A 20,580-nucleotide genomic window follows, 5' to 3' on the forward strand; every position below is an offset into this window, starting at 1 on the left:
CATGTATTTGTCACGTCTGTATATATCATTTGTTGTTATTATGTAGGTTAGTATGACCCCGAAAGTTATATTTTTAATTGTATGTATTATTTAAGGAAAGAGTATTTGGCTTGCTTTAATTTTTGTGGGGACATTTTTGTAAACTATTTCAGTTTTATTTTTGCCCAGTGCTAAAAGTTAGGCTATCTTGAATGTTTTAAACTGAATTGTGTTTTGTTAGGATTCATGCATGCTTGTATATAGAGCAGGGTTATTATGATTATAGGTACACCATGTAACACTATGTATGGCCCTCTAGCGGTTAAAAAAAAAAAGCATTTTGCGGAAGAACATTGTTTTGGTTGTGCTGGCTCTGTAAAATCTAACAGTTGTTCTTCTTACTAAGACTTTTTAGTTAACTTTACTTAATGTCCAATAATTTGTTGAACTTAATAATAATTTATTTAACTTAATAATTAATTTATTATCTGTTCAATAAAATATCCTTTTGCAACATTTCAAATCCCTCAGTTCTCACCATCTCCGAAAATCCATTGTTGATTCTCGTTTTATTACAAGCTTTTTACTCGTGATTCTCACTTTGACGACAAACTCTCTGTTTGCTTTTTTTCCCTTCGTTTTCTGTTCGAGATTTATCGTGCTCCTCCATGTCAATATGAAATAAACTGTTTACTGAAATGAAAATGAAATTGTAAAACATTCACTTATTTTATTCCAGCTAGTTATGAAGGCAACATTTCTCATTTTCATTTACTTTAACTTGACATAAAAAACTAAAACAGAAATAAAAAAAAGTAAAAAAATGACAAAAACACAACAAAATGACTAATAATTTATCTAAAACTAAAAATATAAAACTAGTTAAAAATATGAATAAAAACTATCCTAGAATCTTAATTATACTGAAATACTGATATAGAGGCCAATTAATGTTTGAAGGAACATACAGAATGTGCAGTGCCATTTAATGATCCAGACTTTGACCTTATAGCCAGCCCTGACAAGCTTAAGCCTTGAGAAAGATTTGTTCAGAGACTCTGACCATATAGCTGGTTCATGGGAGGACTACAGGTGACACTTAAATATAAAATAAAGGGATAAATAATTCATAAATAAATTAATAAATCACTTTTTAAATCACAAAAAATTGCCTATTTAATTCATGTTTTACAATTAATAATATAATACTACATGACTAAATGAATCATTTTAAATTGAAAAGGCACAATAGAAACAAGCTAATTATTTATCTGCTTTTAAATACTAAACAAAACTTCAAAACTGTCCAACGTAAAGATTATTTTTATAACTTTCATCAAAAGCATGGTAGCATGCAGCTATTACAATGCAGCATTTGTATTCCTGGCATGCGAGGTTTGGCCTCATTGGTGAGGCCACCATAGAGGTGCATAAATGTAAGGCACAGCACTTCCATACAATGATATAGTGCTATATTTAAGTTCATATTAAAAGTTGTTTATGAACTGTCTTTAAAGCTCAGAATATTTTTATATTTATAAAAATCTAATGTGCAAATTCAGTTCAAGCAGCCCCATGCCTCTTTCATCTTCTTTCATCTCTCCAGGCTGTTGATTAATCATAGCCTGCACCCTCCATACTGTAATATCTTTGCAAATTATAAATAATTGTCATCTGTTTGCCATGCATGTTTTTTAAGAGAGCTGGTGCCATGTGCATTTACATTACATGTTAGCTGTATAGCCTTTTTTTAGACAGAGTTTTATAACATTCAAATTAAATATTGCCTCTAAGCCAATATTACAGCTAAAACAGAAACAAAAACGTTGGTAATTCTTACACTAAATGATATTCAAATAGCTGCAGCTTTTCATAGAGTTATTAAAAAGGAAATGTGAAGCTCCTGGACTTTAAGTTAGAAGTTGTTCAGGATCATTGACATGATGTTATTTTTTTGTTTATTTTAACATCCAAAAATGTAGTAGTTTTAAATAATCTTTTATATTATTAAAGAAATTATTTTAAAATGCTTTTATTGGAAAACAACCAAACAGAGGGGACGTCACCCAAATAAAACTTCTAAATATTCATACATTGTAAAAAAAATTAAAAATGCTGATTAATACGATCAACTTGGATTTTTAAGTCATTTCAACTTTTTTTTGATGAGTTAAAGCAATGTAAAAACTTTTGTTGTCATAACTTATTGATCATATCGTGTTTTACAGTGTAGCTCAAAATTAATGAAGTTCTTGAAAAAATATGTTTATAAAACCTTTTTTTAAAATATAAAATAGACATAAAGATTTACTTGCACTGTGTGTGAGCAAATTATTTTAGTGCTTTTTAAGTCATTAAGTCTAAATTTTGGTATTTAAGTTTTTTTTTTTAAATGCATGAAACCAACAAAATTGTGGAACATGTGTTTTAAATTATACTTTTATAAGATGGCTTTTTATAATCGCGGACTGATTTGTCATTGACCAAAATACACGTTTTGACTGACTGTCGCTGTAAAGACAAAACAGTGACGCGGAAGTGTAATGGGCAAAGAAGCGCAGAGTTAAGTGACGGTGTGAGTGAGTGAGGTAAACATCCTCCCACTAACGCTTTTTCAAATTTTGTGAGGGAAAGTGAGTCCGTGCGGAGCGCGAGCGCGTCCCACAATGCACTCGCCGCTCAGCGGGAAACAAAAATGGCGAGAGCGAGCCAGCAAAACCAGCCGTTTACCGTAATGTAAAACACTTCATGCGTTTGAATCATCTCGCAAAAGCAGAATCAAAACTATTCAAAGCGGAGCTCCTGCTGCCCGTTTATGGTGTAGTTCTTTGTGTTTGTGCGACATTGTAACCCGGGAAAGTGGCCGAATGAGGTAAGAGAGACCCAGACATTAGTCTGTTACAATACAACAAGGGGGTGTGCGGGGGCTTTCATCTCTCACTTTACCAGCAGGTTAAAATTACTGGCTTTAAACATGCGTTTTCTGATGCCAGTGAAACAATTTGTTCAGGATTTTGAACGGGTGGCTTTTATTTGTTGGCACATTGTTTTGAATGGGAAATCCTGCTAGCTCTCTCCAGCTATGCTGCTAACAAAAGAGGCTTTTTTGCTTTCACTGTCATTCTGTATGGGCGCTTCACTGACCAGCCAATACAAAGTGCACTCAGTCCCGGAGAAGATCCCACGGCGATTTTTACACGTGAATGTCTCTGAAATGTGCTCAAGGATAGTCTGATACTACATTTTCAGCCTTAATTGTTTATTTGACCAGGTGCAAACTGCTTTTTTTGTGTGTGTGTTAGTATAGGCAAAAATTTGGTTGAAAAATATTTTTCATGAGCTGTTTTTTTTTTGCTCATTTGACAGAGACTCCGCAAATGCAGATAACCTGGCCGCCCATCAAAAGACACCTCCAAATTGCCAACACAAGTCACCGGTGCCCTTGTCACAATTTCCCCTGAAAGATGGGCTGAGCGACACGGCCAGGCTCGCCAACAAGTTTGAAGAAGGGCAGGACGTCCTGGCCCGATGGTCAGATGGCTTGTTTTACCTGGGTACTATCTCCAAGGTGTGTAAGGGATAATATTCAGATAATTCATTATATCAAAATATATTTAACAAATAGTAAATTTATAGTAAATTGTATAAAAAGAAATTGACAGCATAAAGATGTAAGTAATGAAAGTAGCAAAGCTATGTAGGTAATAATCAGTTGTCCTGGGGCAACGGTTGCTTATACAGGTCATGTTACTCATATATACACACATACTCATATATATACACACACACACACACACACACATATATATATGGGTCAATGACGTGACGGGTCATTTTTTTTGTCCAAAGGCCTTAATAATAATAAAAAAACAAATATATCACATCCAAAGTGTGTAAGGTAGTACAACTTGATCTCTTTTATTGAATCCAAAAGGTTTTAATTATATTTTACTACATATAATATAAAGGTATTTTAAAGATTTTGAAGTGTCAAAAGGTCATTCGGTAAAACCGATATAGAAAATATTTAAATGGAATAATATTGTTTTTAATAACTAAAGGAACTACAATAATACAAATATAAAGCAGATAAGGCTCTTTTTTTTACATTTCCCCTTTTCTCCTTTCCCTGTGCAATGTTTTACTTGAATATGTTGGAGTGTTTAGAGTAGTCCAATAAATGATTACATTTATGAGATCAGTGATAATTTGTTTTAATATTTCTTCTGTGGTACACACTATATACTATCTCAACATCAATGTCAAATCAGTTTTTAACTTTCAAATCAGTGGTTAAACCGAATGACCATCTTGTAAAAAAATTTTCCATCTTGTAAAAAATGACACAAAACAGTGTTAATTGATTGTACAAACCACAAAATCTTAAACTAAAAAAAACTAAGTAAACTAAAAAATGGTTTCAAATGTAGTTATATCTCCATTCTATATAATATATATAATAAATGTACAATTTAAATTAAATGTAATAATACATGTAAAATACATTTGTATATATGTTATCAACGTCTTTAAGTAAATGTTTATTTTTTTATTTGTCATTTGCAATGCTTCATGGGATTGTAGTTTTTCCCTCATTAAAGTCAATAAATACAGTCTACTGATTTTTTTTTATTTGATTTTTTTTTACTTTTTTGTTGTTTCCTCAAATCAAAGTTTGTAGTCTTTTTTTAAAAATAAATCTTTATAAGAAAAGTGAATGGGAAAAATGCTCCCTGAGTCAAGGCTGCTGAAAAAGTGGGCAGGCACTGTTTCCCTCAATAATCACAATATAATCACCAAAAAGCTTGCTTCTATCTCGAGTAATCAGAACTTCTTTTGATTAATGCTTTCCACAGATAGATAAACATAAGCATCGCTGCTTTGTGATTTTTGAAGATCAGTCTAAATCCTGGGTTCTCTGGAAGGACATTCAGACAGGTAAATACAAACTGCTTTACATTCATTGTGTTTGAAGAATACTGATGCCCTGTTACCCATCTTTGTGTCTTGATGGCATCTCTGAGGTTGGGGCTCAGTGAGAAGATCTTGTCATGAACATCCTGAGTTAGATTTATGAGCACACCATCCACTGACTGATTCTAGGCCTAACTTTCATTTCCACATCATATTCCTTCTCTCTTTTTGATCATTTCAATAGAAGAAAAGTCCGTTCTTCTGTTATTCTGCTTCTTTCATGCTATCTGACTTTGTGGTTTTGTTGTTTGTTGCCGTTTGGTTTCTCTTCCCCCATCTCTTTCATTCAGCCTGAGTTATCTCTTAATTTGTCCCTGACAGTTGACAGACCTCAGAGTCTCCAGGCTTACACAAACTGTAAGTTCCACATCGAGCCAGGAGGCGAGAATAGGGAAGGTACCTATGGCATCTGTCGCTGTATCTCTTGGTAACAATTCAACAAAGGCGTTCATGCATACGCATAAAAGAAACTTACTCATAGTTTTATCTTCAGTTCATATTTGTCTCAAGTGGCAGTTGCAGTGAAGTATTTGTTCACCATCATTGTCAACTATAGCACATCTTTCTTCCTTTTGTGAACTTTAGTGGTTTTCACATTTTCCATTAGAAGTTCAGAAATCTTTTGGAAATCCCCCCGATAAGACAGTCATGTACAGCCGCACACTTGTTCATTTCTTTTTGTTTTTTCTTTTAGGGGACAGTGGAGGGGAAATGCTCTGCTCTATTTGTCAGAATGAAAGCTCCGAGCCCCCCAATGAAATAGTCATCTGTGACAAATGTGGACAAGGTAGACTGCCTCTATCCTTCTTGTAAATCGGAGTCACTTCTCTCAACCACATTAGGGATTGAGTTGGAGATTTCACTGCTGAACATCTCTTCCACAGGATACCATCAGCTATGCCATGCTCCCATAATTGACCCCAGTGTCATTGCCTCTGATGACAAATGGCTCTGCAGACAGTGCGTTTTCGCCACAACAACAAAGGTTTGTTGATGCCACATTCAATCCTGTTTTAAGCAATATCTTAACGGAATAATTAAAGGTGTCCAGCAGCCTATGACCCTCTTCTCATCATTTGCAGGGTTTTTAATGTGCAGACAGGATGCTGCATTATTTAATCATGTCAAAAACTCCTCTTGACCCATTGTTTTTACATATTAAATGACCTGTCTTTAATTCCTTAATGCTCTTTCCTGATACTGTCGCAACAGAAGTGCACCATAACTTTCATTCTTCTATGAGGGTTGTGGATGTGGGAATATATAAATACTTTTCCACACCTGGTGGATGAATCGAGGGAAAAAATAATATGTATACATATACAGTACCGGTCAAAAGTTTGGAAACATTACTATTTTTTATGTTTTTGAAAGAAGTCTCTAATACTCATCAAGCCTGCATTTATTTGATCAAAAATACATAAAAAAAACCCCAGTAATATTGTGAAATAACATTACAATTTAAAAATAATGGTTTTCTGTTTTAATATAGTTGAAAATGTAATTTATTTCTGTGATGCAAAGCTGAATTTTCAGCATTATTACTCCAGTGTAATAGTGTCACATGATCTTTCAGAAATTATTCTGCAAATATGATGTAAATAAGAGATTTGTGAGAGTTTTGGCGCAAGTCCAGAACTCAGTCACTGATAAACTCTCGCCGTTTGATTGACAGCTCCAGCGATTGTAAAGGGAGCGTTCTTTGATCTAAGTTTCTATTTATAATTTAATCAGTTTAAATAACAGATTATTCTGTTATCCTACTAAGAGAAACAATGTGAAGTTGACCGTTTAGCCACTGGTTTGATTTACTGAAACCTTGAACATCTGACAAACATTTGACTGTACATGAATCATAACATATCAGAAATCACTGGTCACAGATCAGGCATTAGAATTAACATGTTGTCGCGTTACTGTCGAGTCCATATTGGTCCACAAAGGTCTGTTTGCAAAGCCAGCGCCGAAATTGTGACTGATGTACCAAAGAATCCACAGTGAAATGTACAGAATACAAATATATAATGCTCAACTGAGACATTCAGATTGTTGAAAATAATCACATTCTTAGCATTAGGATCCTTTGGAAGGTAATTTTAAAGGTTATTTTTAGTTCAGTGATCCTGTATCACTCGTCTTTCGAAACGGTCTTTGACCTATCTATAGGCACATTCCATGACGAGTCGTTCTCTGGGCTTGGTTACAATATAAGCTGTTTTTGGACTAACAAGGAAGTTTTGGGTTCTGTCAAAAGCTGAAGGAAAATTAGTTTTTTCAGTTCATGACCCCTTTCGTCCTTCATGAATAAACGTCCTTGCTGAATAAACATTAATTTCTTTCTTAAAAAAACCTTACTGACCCCAAACATTTGAACGGTAGTATAAAATACAGTCAGCGCCTTAGAAATCCCAGGACACTCTTCATGTTTTTTTTCCTGGTATGACTAGAAGGGATATGTAAACCCTGTTTTGAATAAATCTCCAGAATTCTGACTCCACCTAAGAATTGAGTGACTCCATATGCAGGCTAGAGGCATGTTTGTGTGACATAAATTGTTGTGGTTATATCTCTGAAATCATAGAGAGGCGGTGCGCTTAAGAAGGGGCCAAATGCTAAAGCCCTACAGGAAATGAAGCAGTCTCTGCCATACGCCCTTGAAGATTTAGTGTGGGACCAGGGCCACAAGACCAACATCCAGCAGTGCTACTGCTACTGTGGAGGTCCTGGCGAGTGAGTGCAGCACACAGACACCATTACTGAAAAACACCTTTGTGTGATATAGTTCTTCTTAAGATAATCCCCATCATAAGTTGCAGAAGATTGTAGATACACAATAACGACTGCAGGAAGTAGAATCATAATGACACTTATGTTCTCCCCCCACAGTTGGTATCTGAAGATGTTGCAGTGTAATAAGTGTAAACAGTGGTTTCATGAAGCCTGCATCCAGTGTTTTCAGAAGCCAATGCTCTTTGGAGACAGGTGAAGTACTGCTCTCGAATCATCCGAATAAAGTGAAACCCAATGATTGATGTCTTGTCATGTTTAATAAAACTTCTGTCTTTTTTTCCTCAGGTTCTATCTATTTATTTGTTCCGTTTGTAATAGTGGACCAGAGTACCTCAAACGCCTGCCTCTGAGATGGTGAGTTTTGGACTGTTTTCACACTTGGTTCAATTGCTGCAGTGTGAAAGTGTATTTTAAACCATGTAGTAGAGATCTTTAATATAGGCCAAATCAGTAATCAGCCATACCATAAAAATAATTGACCAAACATTTATCTAAATGTTTTGTTTTAAATATTTTCACAGAGGATTTTTGTGTTCCATCATGTGTGTTGTGTTCATTCACAGGGAAGACGTTGCACACCTGAGTCTCTATAACCTGAGTGTAATTCATAAAAAGAAATACTTTGACTCAGAACTCGAACTGATGACTTACATCAATGAAAACTGGGATAGGCTTCAGCTTGGCGAGGTATCAGTCTGTTTTGTGTGTTTTGTAATTTCACTAATGTTCAACTACTGTATGTCGCTCTATTTAATTTCTGGCTTTGTACCTCCAGCTTGCAGATACCCCAAGAGCAGAACGATATGAATGCATTCTGGAAGCACTTAACAGCAACCTCAACATGTGAGTTTGTCTATTTGCCCAACATGGGCATGCTGTCTTGATATAGTAGATATAGTTTAGCTTTAAGACTGTCAGTCCAAATCCAATTTTTGTGCATTTCTGATTGGAATCTGATCATATTTTGCAAGCGTTCTCTTATTTTTACAATGTGGTTTGAAATCCTATTCAAATCACATTTCCATAAATTCGTTTCAGCATGACCGCTCTGATCGGATTTCACATAGCTTTTCTTGCCTATGTCACTTTCTCACACCAAGTAAACACGTCAGACCTCGTTGCAGAAACAAAGTTGGGTTTTTTCTGTCAATGTGCAGGTCTCGCAGAAAATTATAATATAGTGGAGACATCTCTTTGGTCCACTGTCTTCAATCATTGCCATGGAAACCAACACAGATATTTTGAAATACGAAAGAGAGCCACTGGACACAAAAATCATATTTGAACAGTTGCGATACAGTGTTGACCGTCAATCATGTAGACCAGATTCCAGATTTTCCAGATTTGTATCGACAGTGTGAACATAGTCTATGACCTGTTGGGATCTAGGTTCATGTCAGGGAAAGAGATAAAGAAGAAGAAGCACCTGTTTGGATTACGAATTCGCTTCCCACCGGCCCCCCAGAGCTCCGAGTTCCTGTCAGACCGAGAGCCGGAAAAAGCTTCCCATGAGATCAAAATCAAAGGCAGAAAAGCCTCAAAACCCCCTCTTTTATCCAGGTTAGTCATCACTTGTTTCTTCCTTAATATTCTAAGTAAATTTAACATTTTAAATATTTTAAGTAAATTTAATATTTTATATAATTTAAGTAAACTTAAATTATATTACATTATTATTTGCATTATGAAAATTAAATATTACATTACATTTTTTAGCATTGTCACTAATGGAGCAGTGAAGAAAGGAAAGAGGAAGCATCACACACACTCTTTAGAGATGTTGGCGAAATTAAGAAGATCAAGTGAACTGTTGGCACAGGTAAATAAGTGACATTCATTTTTTTTTTTACGTACGTTGCTGGCTTTATTTAATGACCATTCTAAAAAGTTTCATGTAGACATAACATTTTGTTTTTAACCTTTTTTCTATGAAGAATAATGGGAAGTTTCCAACTCTAGACAATAACTCAATAGACCTGATGGCCTCAAAAAGGTGAAACAGAGATCAACACAAAATGAATCTTGTAGTTTTTGAAATGAGGCCAAATTACATTTATTAAATTACAAAAATATTTTTCCCCACCTTTTTTTGTGTGCCAAAAGTGAAAAATCTTTGCCTTCATCAAGTACCTCAGATGTTGAATCCGTTGGTGCCGCCAGCACAAGTGAAACTACCTCAACCAGCCTCTCAAGGCAGTCCAGGTGATTTAATTTTCATTTTAAGGATTTCATTTTTAAATTTGTGACATTATGTTCGTGACAATTATTCTCCCCTCAGTACTGTGAATATGTACAAAAAATATATACACTACCAATCAAAAGTTTGGGGTCAGTACAATTGCTTTTTTCCCCCATAAAGGATGCATTAAATTGACCAAAAATGACAGTGTAAAAATATTTCTATTCTGATTGAATGCTGTTTTTCTTTTCAACTTTCTATTCATTAAAGAATCGTGGAAAAAAAAAAACTGTTTCCACAAAAATATTAAGTAGCACAACTGTTTTCAACACTGGTAATAATAGTAATAAATGTTTCTGCATCAAATCAGCATATTAGATTGATTTCTGACGGATCATGTGACACATGAAGACTGGAGTAATGATGCTGACAATTCATGAAGAAATTATATTTTAAAATATATTAAAATAGGAAACAATAGAATATCTTAAAATTGAAATATAATATTTCACAATATTACTGACACTGATACTTTATTGTATTTTTGATCAAATAAATGCAGTAATGGTGAGAATTCTTTCAAAATCATTAAAGAAAATTTGACCAACGCCAAACTTTTTAACTCTAGTGTATATTAAATTATTTAAAAATTCATAAATTATAATTATTTCTGTACATTTGATCATTTATGATTATTTTTAATTTAGTGTTTTTGTGGGATTGCAATGCATGTAATGTATAATAAAATATTAAATTAACATTTAAAATGATTTTCTCCCTGACCTCTACCATTGATGATAAACTTCATGCTTAATTGTTCAAAAGTGTGATGCATGTACCGTTCATCTCTAGTTTGGGCAGTCCGAGCGGACCACGCACTGGATGCTTATGGCCCACCTTCACACAGCCCCCAATAAAGAGGCGACGGGGACGTCCGCGACGAGCACTGCAGCCCCCAAATCCAGAGATTTCTCCTCCCTGCAACCCAGAGCCGCAACCCGAGCCCAGCCCCCTCCCCTCCTGCCTCTACGGCGGCATGGACATCATGCAGGGCCTGGACCCCGACACCCAGCTCACCCACCTCAAGAGCTCCATCAGCACTTACTTCGGAGCCGCGGGTCGCCTGGCCTGTGGGGAGAAGTACCGTGTACTCGCTCGCCGCGTCACTGACGACGGAAAAGTACAGTACTTGGTGGAATGGGAGGGCATCACTGCCTCCTGAGCTTCATACGGGTGTATTTCTGGTGAAAGTACGGTCCGCTTTGGCCCTAGTAATGTACTATATTTTGTGACAAGTAAGGAGGGAAGTGAATGTACATGGATGACTGAGGTAATTGAGGTGCCTCAGGACTACCATAGAGATGAAGAGATGGGACTTTGTAAAGTTTTGTGTGTGTGACCTATCTCTGTGGAAATTTAAACGGACTGCCTTCACATGGACTGGATTCACACATTGAAGGTGGCTGTAGTTTCAGGTTAAAGACATAATCAGTTCACTACTATGTGAAAATAACCAGAGTCCTCGCTTTTTGTCTCTGATGTGCAGGTGCCTTAAGGGGTTGTGAAACAGATACAATATATGCTGCTGGAGACTGAGGACTTTTTTTCTACTTATTCAGTTAAATATTTTCTCATAGCTTACATTGCCAAGAAGAGAGAGAGCGCTATTGTCAGTAGGGCACTTTTATTTTACATTTCAATTGATTGCACATGAGCTCTCATTCTGTACATCCAGTATTGTCTCGTCTCAGTTTAAACAGCCTAGCTTGTGATTTTCGTTATGAAATGAGATTATGATGTTAAAAAAAAACAATGTAAAATGGTTAATTCTTCTAATGCCACAAAACAAAAATGAAATATATGATTGGCATTAATATTTACATCAGATCTTGGTATTTTCTGGGATGTTCCACAAATTCCTAGGTGGCTAATAGAAAGATTTTTGTCTCCTGAGGGTCTCCTTTTTTATCTTTTTTTTTTTTTTTTTTTAAATATGTATATCTTTAAAGCATATGACAGAGCGCTGTAGCGTTGAGAGGTCTTCGTATATCCCCCCCTTTAAAACTAAAAACTGTTCAGCTGTTGATATCTGCCATGGGAATTTAAGTTCTAAAGTAAGAGGGATTTTTTTAGCTTAAGTATCAGTTTAGTTTAATTTCCTCATTTTAAATCCGATGTCTAATTTTCATTTTTGTGGGGCAGGGATACTTATTTGTACTTTTTGTTATACTATGCAATGAATTAAACAGATCTGTGTATTTTTTTTATATTATATTTTATTTGCAGCTTCAGCTTCTCATTACAATCAGAAATCGGCAGCAATAGTTTTGTTACAATTGACTCAGGCTTTTTGTGGTGCTATTTATTGCTTTCAAACGGTATACACTAACAAATTGTCCATTTGCGAGAGCACTCAGGATACTTTACAGCTTCGCTGTAAGATTTGATAGGACATCCAAATGAGATTTTCAATTCTCAGCTTTATATTTTCATACATTTATAAAATCCTTGAGTTTTTTTTAAATTTAGGTGGAAACCTTTTTTTCCTTTTTGGCCTGAGAATGCCCTGTTCTCCATAATATTATCTTACACTTTGCTGAGGGTGGAAGTAGTGTTGGTATCAGGCAAGCTTTGGACTTAAACATTAATACCTCCTTATTTCGAGAGAACAAATTCCTATGAATATTAAGCTCTTGTTATGTTACGTGTATGAAGCATTATTCAGTTGGTGTACCAGTGTTAGTAAAGCTTGCTTTGTATTTTACTGGCTTTGAGCAGGCTCCTTTAGCCAAAGAATAAAGATCTCAAACCCTATTGGTGTAACTGGACTTTTATTTTTATGTTTTAGACATTTTACACCCTGCAGGGGCAAAAATAATCACTATTTTGACACAAATTTATACAGACTTAATTACGGATCTAATTTATTTTAACATTTATTTACTGTATGCATATTGACACTACCAAGAAATTTTGTTTTTATTCTAAACATGCAATTAACATCTTATGGCCCAGATTTGTTTATATTAAAACAACCAGAGATTTTACCTTAAAATCTTTTGACAAACTTTAACCCTAACAAATAAACAGCAAAAACAGCTGTTGTTAACCAACATACAGTCCACATGTAAATAATAACAGTACGAAAACCGAGCAACAGAACAACTTTACCGCTGTAAAATTCGCGCTAACATTCGCGGCCATACCACGTGAGCATTACGTCACTACGGTGAAGACGGTTTTTCGTCTCAGCCAATCAACGGACGCGCCTTGTGTTTAGATGTCGCTACAGTGAATGCTAAGCTAAATCTACTGGAAAATAAGGTGTTTCTTCTGCACAAAACTGCTGTTTTGAAAATGCTGGTAAGCAGTTGTTCACTAGGATAGAAATATTTTGTCAGTTAGCCCGCCTAAAGGCAGCGGAGAGCAGAAATGGATAATAGAGTGACCGTCTGCTCCTTGACAACAACCTGTTGAATACATGAAATGAAGTCAAATCATTTGAGTTTGAAGCAACAACAAATGTGCGTGCGCAGCGTTGTTTTCAGTTGAGTCCATTTAAACATGGATAATAATTTTTTTTTTACAGTGTTCTTCATAACAATCACCAATGTTCAAAGACAACAGGGGGTTGGTAGAGGATGTTTTCTCCTTAAGGAATCAGCTGCGATTGACTGAGAAAAACCTACAGTCAGTGGGGGAACAACTGAGGTGAGGCTTTTTTCTCTTGAGAGTTGTTGTGCGTTTTACATGATGATAGATTTTTCAGATATGATTAAAAAGGCATAACGTTATATGATTCTGAGATTCTCTTTGCCATGTTGCCTGTGTGTTTGTGTGAACAATTTCAATTTACAAACTCAAGTACTGAACAGTAACTTGCATATGAATACATAAATGATATAACTTACATATTAAATATATACATGCATACTATTAAATCACCAGTAATATATATTTCATTTGTGAGCTTTACTCAGACTCATATGCTCCAAGTAGTACGAATTATTAAGAGTATTAAAGAAATAATAGCATTTTTGTATTGTAATACAAAACAAGCTTTTTTTTTTTTTTTTAAAGAGAAATAATAGCATGTATTGTTTCTTAAAAGGAAAGAGACTTAGAGACAAGGATAAATCATAATCAATCTCTTAACAAATTGTTTAAAGTTCATTATATAATTTGTTAAGAGATTGATTATAAATGATCCATAGATACATTTTTTTATGGGTGATAAATAATTTGTACATTTATTTTAATTTGCTATGTTGCCTTGGCCCATGTAATTTAAAATGTTGTATGTTTTGATATTTTTTTGTAAATATTTACATATTTTAATATTAATAATGTTTTTGATACAGCACTACTGTTATTATTATTGCTGTTATTATTATGTAAGTATTATTGCACTTGTCATTGTATTGTTAGTATTTCACTCATTTCAGTCGATCAGGAAATGACACCATTGGTGAGGATAATAACAGGAGTTTCGTGGATGGATTCCCAGGTCGTCTTACATTAGAAGACCTTCAGAAGCCTGATCCAGTATATTTACACCCAGAGCAGAGGGCATGTGACTGCAGGGTAAGACACAAGATGCAGCAGATAAATTAAGTATTGTCACCTTTTATATGCTTGTTCTTAAAATAGACCCGAAAACCTACAGATTTCAAAGGTTTTTGTCTTATTTGACATGTGTTTTTGTGTTTATCTGTAGTCAGACAGAGAAATGGAGATGGAGACGTCTGTTCTCAGGAGGAAGCTCAACACCATCAGGCAGGAGAACACTTCTCTGGTCATGGAGAACAGGCAGCTCATCGGTGACATTGAAGCTGCTCAGCTTGAGTTAGCCAGCTCAAGGTCCAAGGTAATGCTCTTCACATAGCGATTGGTTATTATAGTGTTTGTGGTACTGTGTTGAGTTTAAGTGGAGTTATATAAGAGGTACACTACTGTTCAACAGTTTGGGGTCGGTAAGATGTTTTTGAAAAGTCTCTTTTGCTCACCAAGGCTGCATTTATTGGATTAAAAATACTGTAAAAACAGTAATATTGTGAAATATTATTGCAATTTCAAATAACTGTTTTCTATTTTAATATATTGTAAGATGTAATTTATTGCGGTAATGGCAGAGCTGAATTTTTAGCGTCATTACTCAAGTCTTGTAAGTAACTGATTCTTCAGAAATCATTCAAATATGCTGATTTTGTGCTCAATAAAATACTATGTTTGGAAAATAAATTCTGCGGAGCTCCTAAAGAGACATATACAAAAAATATGAGATGGGAGGAAAATTTTTTCAATGCTTTTGTGTTCTCCCGCAATTATATAGTTGGGTAATTACATTGTATATAATTTGCGGGTGTCAGGGAGCCGCCTATCAATATACGGGGTATTGAAATCGCTTTTGAATGCACGATCATGCGTACTCTGTGTATAGGGAGCAGTGACCACACATTTTACAAGATAAGATATTTGTCAATGTTTGGATCTGTTGCACACCAAATCTTCCGACATCGTCCTGTCAGTCATCTCTCCTTAAACTCTTCACATGATAAATGAAATCTGATTTGCTGTAATGTAACCGATTATCGCAGCGAGCCTAACCATGTCCATTTAGGGGCTCCGTGGAATGTGTTATTCATTTTTCAGGGCTTTTCCGAATTCAGATTTAGGCTTCGGGCACATCACTAATTAAAAATCTTCTGGATTCTTTGATGAATAGAAAGTTCAAAAGAACAGAATTTCTAATTTAAATCTTTTGTGTCCTTGCCGAATAAAAGTATTAATTTCTTACTGATCCCAAATTTTTTAGTCGACATAATTTATTTACAGTAAATTATAGGTGTTTACTATATCAAGCTATTACTATTGCTCATACTTGGGTTAAGAGATTTGAACAAACTTTAAGTACAAATGATTGTAGAATTCCATACAATTTGTGGACTATATTTCAAAAGTCTTCTGAAGCCATTTGATAATTTTTTGCTGAAAACTGATCGAAACTTGAAAATCTAGAGCAGGGCTGTCCAAACTCGGTCCTGGAGGGCCACTGTCCTGCTGAGTTTACTTTCCTCAACACACCTTCCTGGGCTGCGTTTCCCAGAAGCATTGTGAGCTAAGTTTATCGTAGAGAACATTGGTGCCAATGGTTCTACGATCTACTTAGGCTTACAATGCTTTTGGTTTCTAGTATGTCCAGTAAGATCTTGATTAGCTGGTTCAGGTATGTTTAATTGGGGTTGGAGCTAAAATCTGCAGGACAGTGGCCCTCCAGGAGCAGGATTGGAGACCCCTGATCTAGACATCCAGTCATCCACCTAAGCCAGGGCTGGGTAATTTGTCCCTTGAGATCCACTTTCCTTTAGAGATCCAACATTGATCAAACTCACCTTCCTGTAGCTTTCTAGTAATCTTGAAGAGAATAGGCATGTTTGACTTGACGCAGTGCTGCGCAGAGCGATCGGTGTGTGACATAAAATAACCTTAAGAGCGATTAGAGAGCAGGTGGCTCTGTATGCTTTCCAATCGCTCTCAACTTACTTTGATGTCATACATTGATCAGTCTGTGCTGCACCACTTCAAGTTATGTTGTGTTTGATTAGGTTTGGAGCCAAACTTTGCAGGAAAGTGGACCTCGGGGTCAGGGTCAGAGTTGTCCAGCATGACCTAAGCAGTCCTTGGCATGTGCTTATGAGAAGTAGTGATGTCTTATTCATTAAAGACATTTTTTTGTTGTTGGATTTTTCAGTGAACCATTGAACCATTTCACAAAATGGGTCTGAATGGTTTGTTAATGATTCACTGATTCAGTCACAGTGGTTAACCTCAAAGGGATAGTTCACCCAAAAATGAAAATTCTTTCATTAATTACTCACCCTCATGTCGTTCCAAACCCGTAAGACTTTCGTTCATCTTCGGAACACAAATGAAGATATTTTTGATAAAATCTGAGAGTTTTCTGTCCCTCCATTGACAGTTACGCAACCACCACTACCACTACACAACTGGTTCCAATGAGAACCAATCAACAAATCTTCTGCAAGAACCAATGAGATTCATTCTCGTGTTACGCATCATGTTTGAGCTCCCTCAAGAACCAATGAGGTTCATTCTCGTGTTACGCATCATGTTTGAGCTTCAGCAAGAACCAATAAGGTTTGTTCTCGCGCGTCAAGCAGGTTCGGTTGAGCTTCTGTTTATGTTCACTGATTAATGTTTATATTATTTAGAAAATTTGTACTAAACTGCTCAATTCTATGGATTAGTTTTACGATCTCTTTATGAAGTTTTTGAAGCGCCAAAGTGTCAGTATCGTAGCCTTCAATAGGGGGACAGAAAACTCAGATTTCATCAAAAATATCATTTGTGTTCTGAGGATGAACGAAAGTCTTACGGGTTTGGAACTACATGAGGGACGAGTAAATGATGACAGAATTTTCATCTTGGGGTGAACCCTTTAAACTGAACTCCCTAGCAACATGCTTAGTAACAAGCTTTAAACACCTTAATGTCAGCATGAAATGAAAATTGAACATTTTTATCCATTGGTGTCATAACTCGATCTTCCGGTGAAACAACTGATCTCTCTCTGGTGTCTCTGGTTTCTCTCTGGTCTCTTCAAGTATTGTTCGCATCTGATGTTTATTTTATTAACTGACGTTCGTTGTATAGATCCGTATGTTGGGATCCACTGTGGGAGCCAGGACCTCCAGTGTGTCTTTCATGAAGGAGCAGATTCTGGGTCTAGAAGCAGAACTGGACACCCAAACCAAAGCTTTAGAGTAGGTGCATCTATTCTACCACTTACATATTCTTAAAAAAAATCTGATGCTTTTTCTGTCCGATTTCTGGAGCAGCATACTCTTGTTTCTTCAGGGCTGCAGAGCAGAAATTGGAAGAAAGCGAACAGACAGTGATGCAGAGTAGCAGGCTGGCGGAGAAGCTCAGAGATGAGCTGAGAGTTGTTAAAGCCGAGTTAGCTGAAAGAACGCGTCTGGGGAAACGGTATGAGATTAGTTATGCTAATGAAAACTTCACAGACTAATTCATCTTGGGAGCAGTAATCTCTTTAAGCTGGAATTACTTCACATGTACAAGAAGTCTTTTTGTGATTCTTCAAACACCGCAGCTTAAAATTCTCTGAAAATTCTCTTTCAAAGTGCGGAGCAGCAGAGAAACCAAGCGCTCCGAAATGCAGAGAAGCTCACGGTCACCTTCAAAGAATACAAAGATGATGTTTCTGAAAAACTCAGGACGGTAATCTGACTAAAACTGAAAAAATCTGATATCACTTCCTTTTCTGTTCCATTCATGTGACATGCATGTTCTGCATTGTTGAAGGTGTTGGAGAGTGAGAGCCAGCTGAAGGTCAGTCTGATGGAGTGTGACAGAGAGAGAGAGGAGCTGGAGAGGAAGTGTGCTGAGCTGGAGAGAGAGAAGGAGGGTCTACGTCACAACATCTGGTAAGAGAGGATTTCGTAAACTGATCTGTGTTGTTGTGGACTATGAAGATCATTCATATGATGGTTAATTTAATGCCAATATAATACACACTACAGTTGAAAAGTTTGAGATCGGTTCAAATGTTTTTGAAAGAAAATATTTAATACATTTTTATTAATTTTATTTAATTTAAATTTTTTGATGACATAAATTGGAAATCCTTTGTAACATTATAAATGTTTTTGCTGTTACTTTTGATCAATTTAATGAACCCTTGCTGAATAAAACTATACATTTCTTTAAAAATAAAATAAAATAAAAAAAATACTTACTGAGCCCAGACTTACAAACAGTAGTGTATTCTGTTGAGGTAATTGACTATATGAACTTTTTTAGATCAGTATTTCAGTATTTTAATAAGTAAATCAATATTTAAGGTCAAAATGTATATAGATGTACATATATTATATTTTTATCTTGTTTTCCAGTATAAATATCTTTAATATATATTTTTACAATTTACCTGTTAAAACAAAGAATATTAAGATTTCATTTTCCCAAAGAACATATGTTGAATGTTTTTGTACCCAATTTAATTTTTCCCAGAATTTTGTTGCATTTACGCTTAAAGGGGGGGTGAAATGCTCATTTTCACTCAATCTCCTGTTAATCTTGAGTACCTATAGAGTAGTATTGCATCCTTCATATCTCCAAAAAGTCTTTAGTTTTATTATATTTATAAAAGAAAGATAGGCTGTACCGAGTCTTTCCGGAAAAAACCGAGCGGCTGGAGGCGGGCCGTGTGGGCGAAGCCAGAGCCATAGAGAGAATCTGTCGATCTGGGCTTTGTTTATAAAACATTCATCTTAGCTGTGCTAACGCGCCGAGCAGAGACAATAGAAGCAGTTTTACTCACCGAACCTTTATCATTGTGACTACTCGATCCTTAAGCATTAGACGATCTGCAAATCCGTCGATCTGGGCTTTGTTTATAAAACAATCATCGTCGAAATGCAGGGAACAAACAGTCTTACACAACTCCGTTTATGCTCAGGAAAAACAAACTCCATCCACTGGTGCCTTAACGCTGGGTTCTTTGGGAATCTGTGCAGGGTTGTCTTGCCCTGGCAACCAAAAACACACTTCTTTGGTGACATTGGCTTCCCAAAAGCTTCCCAAAAGCTTCCCAAAAGCCGGACAGGGCGCTTTGATGGCGAACTGCTTTCGCTCTCTCTCTCTGGTCTACGAGTCCGCGCGCGCCCGCGATCTTACCGGAGAAGTGCCCTTAGGACCCATATAAGGAAATTCCGTTACATCTGACGTCACACATGCCCATACTCGAAAAAAACTTTCCGAAACTTGTGACAAACCGGAAGGACAATTTTTGGCACAGAAATACTCCTTCAAACGTACAATTTAATTTTTGAAACTTTGTCCATGTTTAGCATGGGAATCCAACTCTTTAACAGTGTAAAAAACTCAGTATGCAGTATGCGGGGTCATGGTGCATTCCGAACCATCCCTTTAAAACAAAATTCACAAAACAATTATTTTTCTATTAATGTGACAATCAGTAGATTTTGCAACGATACACATATCATCTAATATGTTCATCAGCCAAAAGAGCCGATCACTTGACGAGTTATCAGCTTCTAGCATGATTGGAAAATGTAAATTGCTCATGTTAGTTGTAACTGGTGTTTCTGTTCTCTGATCAGTGAGCTGAAGGAGGTTCACGGGCGCTCTGAGTCTCTCTCCGCTGAGCGTTTACAGCTGCAGTCTCAGGTTCAGCAGTTCTCAGATCAGCTGAAACAGCTGCAGAGGGAGCTGGCTGAGAAGGAGGTGCAGCTGCAGGAGGTGGCGGGGCTGAAGAGAGAGAACGAGGACCTGCGGCTCCTCACGGCCTGTCAGGAGCAGAGGGTGGCTCAGGCCCACAGAGAGAGAGAACAGGACAGAGCTGAGCTGGCCAGCCTAGAGAACGTACTGGACTTATTACATCTGAGAGAGGTGCTGGAATGCACACGCACACACACACACACACACACACACACGCACACACACACGTACGTTGTGTTTTCATGTTTTATGAAGACTTTCCATAGACATACTGATTTTTATACTGTACAAACTGTATATTCTATCCACTTAACTAAACCTACCCCTAAACCTTAGGGACCGTTAACACGACACCGTTTTCAACTAAAAATGGAAGA

At 36.3% G+C, this 20,580-nt stretch overlaps 2 protein-coding genes across 3 annotated transcripts in view; both read left to right on the plus strand.

Annotated features, from left to right (window-relative positions):
• Positions 1 to 2,581: 2,581 nt before the first annotated feature.
• mtf2 (metal response element binding transcription factor 2) lies at positions 2,582 to 11,735 on the plus strand. 2 transcript variants are annotated; one of them, XM_079876154.1, is made up of 16 exons: positions 2,582 to 2,851; positions 3,346 to 3,547; positions 4,836 to 4,917; positions 5,275 to 5,349; positions 5,648 to 5,740; positions 5,838 to 5,938; positions 7,535 to 7,683; positions 7,840 to 7,935; positions 8,029 to 8,097; positions 8,307 to 8,430; positions 8,519 to 8,586; positions 9,133 to 9,303; positions 9,460 to 9,562; positions 9,678 to 9,736; positions 9,847 to 9,945; positions 10,775 to 11,735. In XM_079876154.1, the coding sequence occupies exons 1-16, from the start codon at positions 2,847 to 2,849 to the stop codon at positions 11,142 to 11,144; spliced, it is 1,866 nt and encodes a 621-aa protein (XP_079732280.1). In that variant the 5' UTR covers positions 2,582 to 2,846; the 3' UTR covers positions 11,145 to 11,735. The 2 variants fall into 2 exon arrangements, with proteins under 2 accessions (XP_079732280.1, XP_079732281.1); XM_079876155.1 differs by lacking the exon at positions 5,275 to 5,349.
• A 1,418-nt stretch (positions 11,736 to 13,153) lies between these two features.
• Positions 13,154 to 20,580, plus strand: part of ccdc18 (coiled-coil domain containing 18) — a 36,421-nt gene continuing 28,994 nt past the window's right edge. The window contains exons 1-9 of the mRNA XM_079875236.1: positions 13,154 to 13,285; positions 13,512 to 13,633; positions 14,368 to 14,506; positions 14,640 to 14,789; positions 17,597 to 17,706; positions 17,801 to 17,929; positions 18,085 to 18,181; positions 18,266 to 18,387; positions 20,086 to 20,374. Of these exons, the coding sequence (XP_079731362.1) occupies positions 13,533 to 13,633; positions 14,368 to 14,506; positions 14,640 to 14,789; positions 17,597 to 17,706; positions 17,801 to 17,929; positions 18,085 to 18,181; positions 18,266 to 18,387; positions 20,086 to 20,374 (1,137 nt within the window). The 5' untranslated portion in view covers positions 13,154 to 13,285; positions 13,512 to 13,532. The remainder of the gene's footprint in view (positions 13,286 to 13,511; positions 13,634 to 14,367; positions 14,507 to 14,639; positions 14,790 to 17,596; positions 17,707 to 17,800; positions 17,930 to 18,084; positions 18,182 to 18,265; positions 18,388 to 20,085; positions 20,375 to 20,580) is intronic.

This window comes from Squalius cephalus, assembly GCF_949319135.1.
Source record: "Squalius cephalus genome assembly, chromosome: 7".
Lineage (NCBI taxonomy): Eukaryota > Metazoa > Chordata > Actinopteri > Cypriniformes > Leuciscidae > Squalius > Squalius cephalus.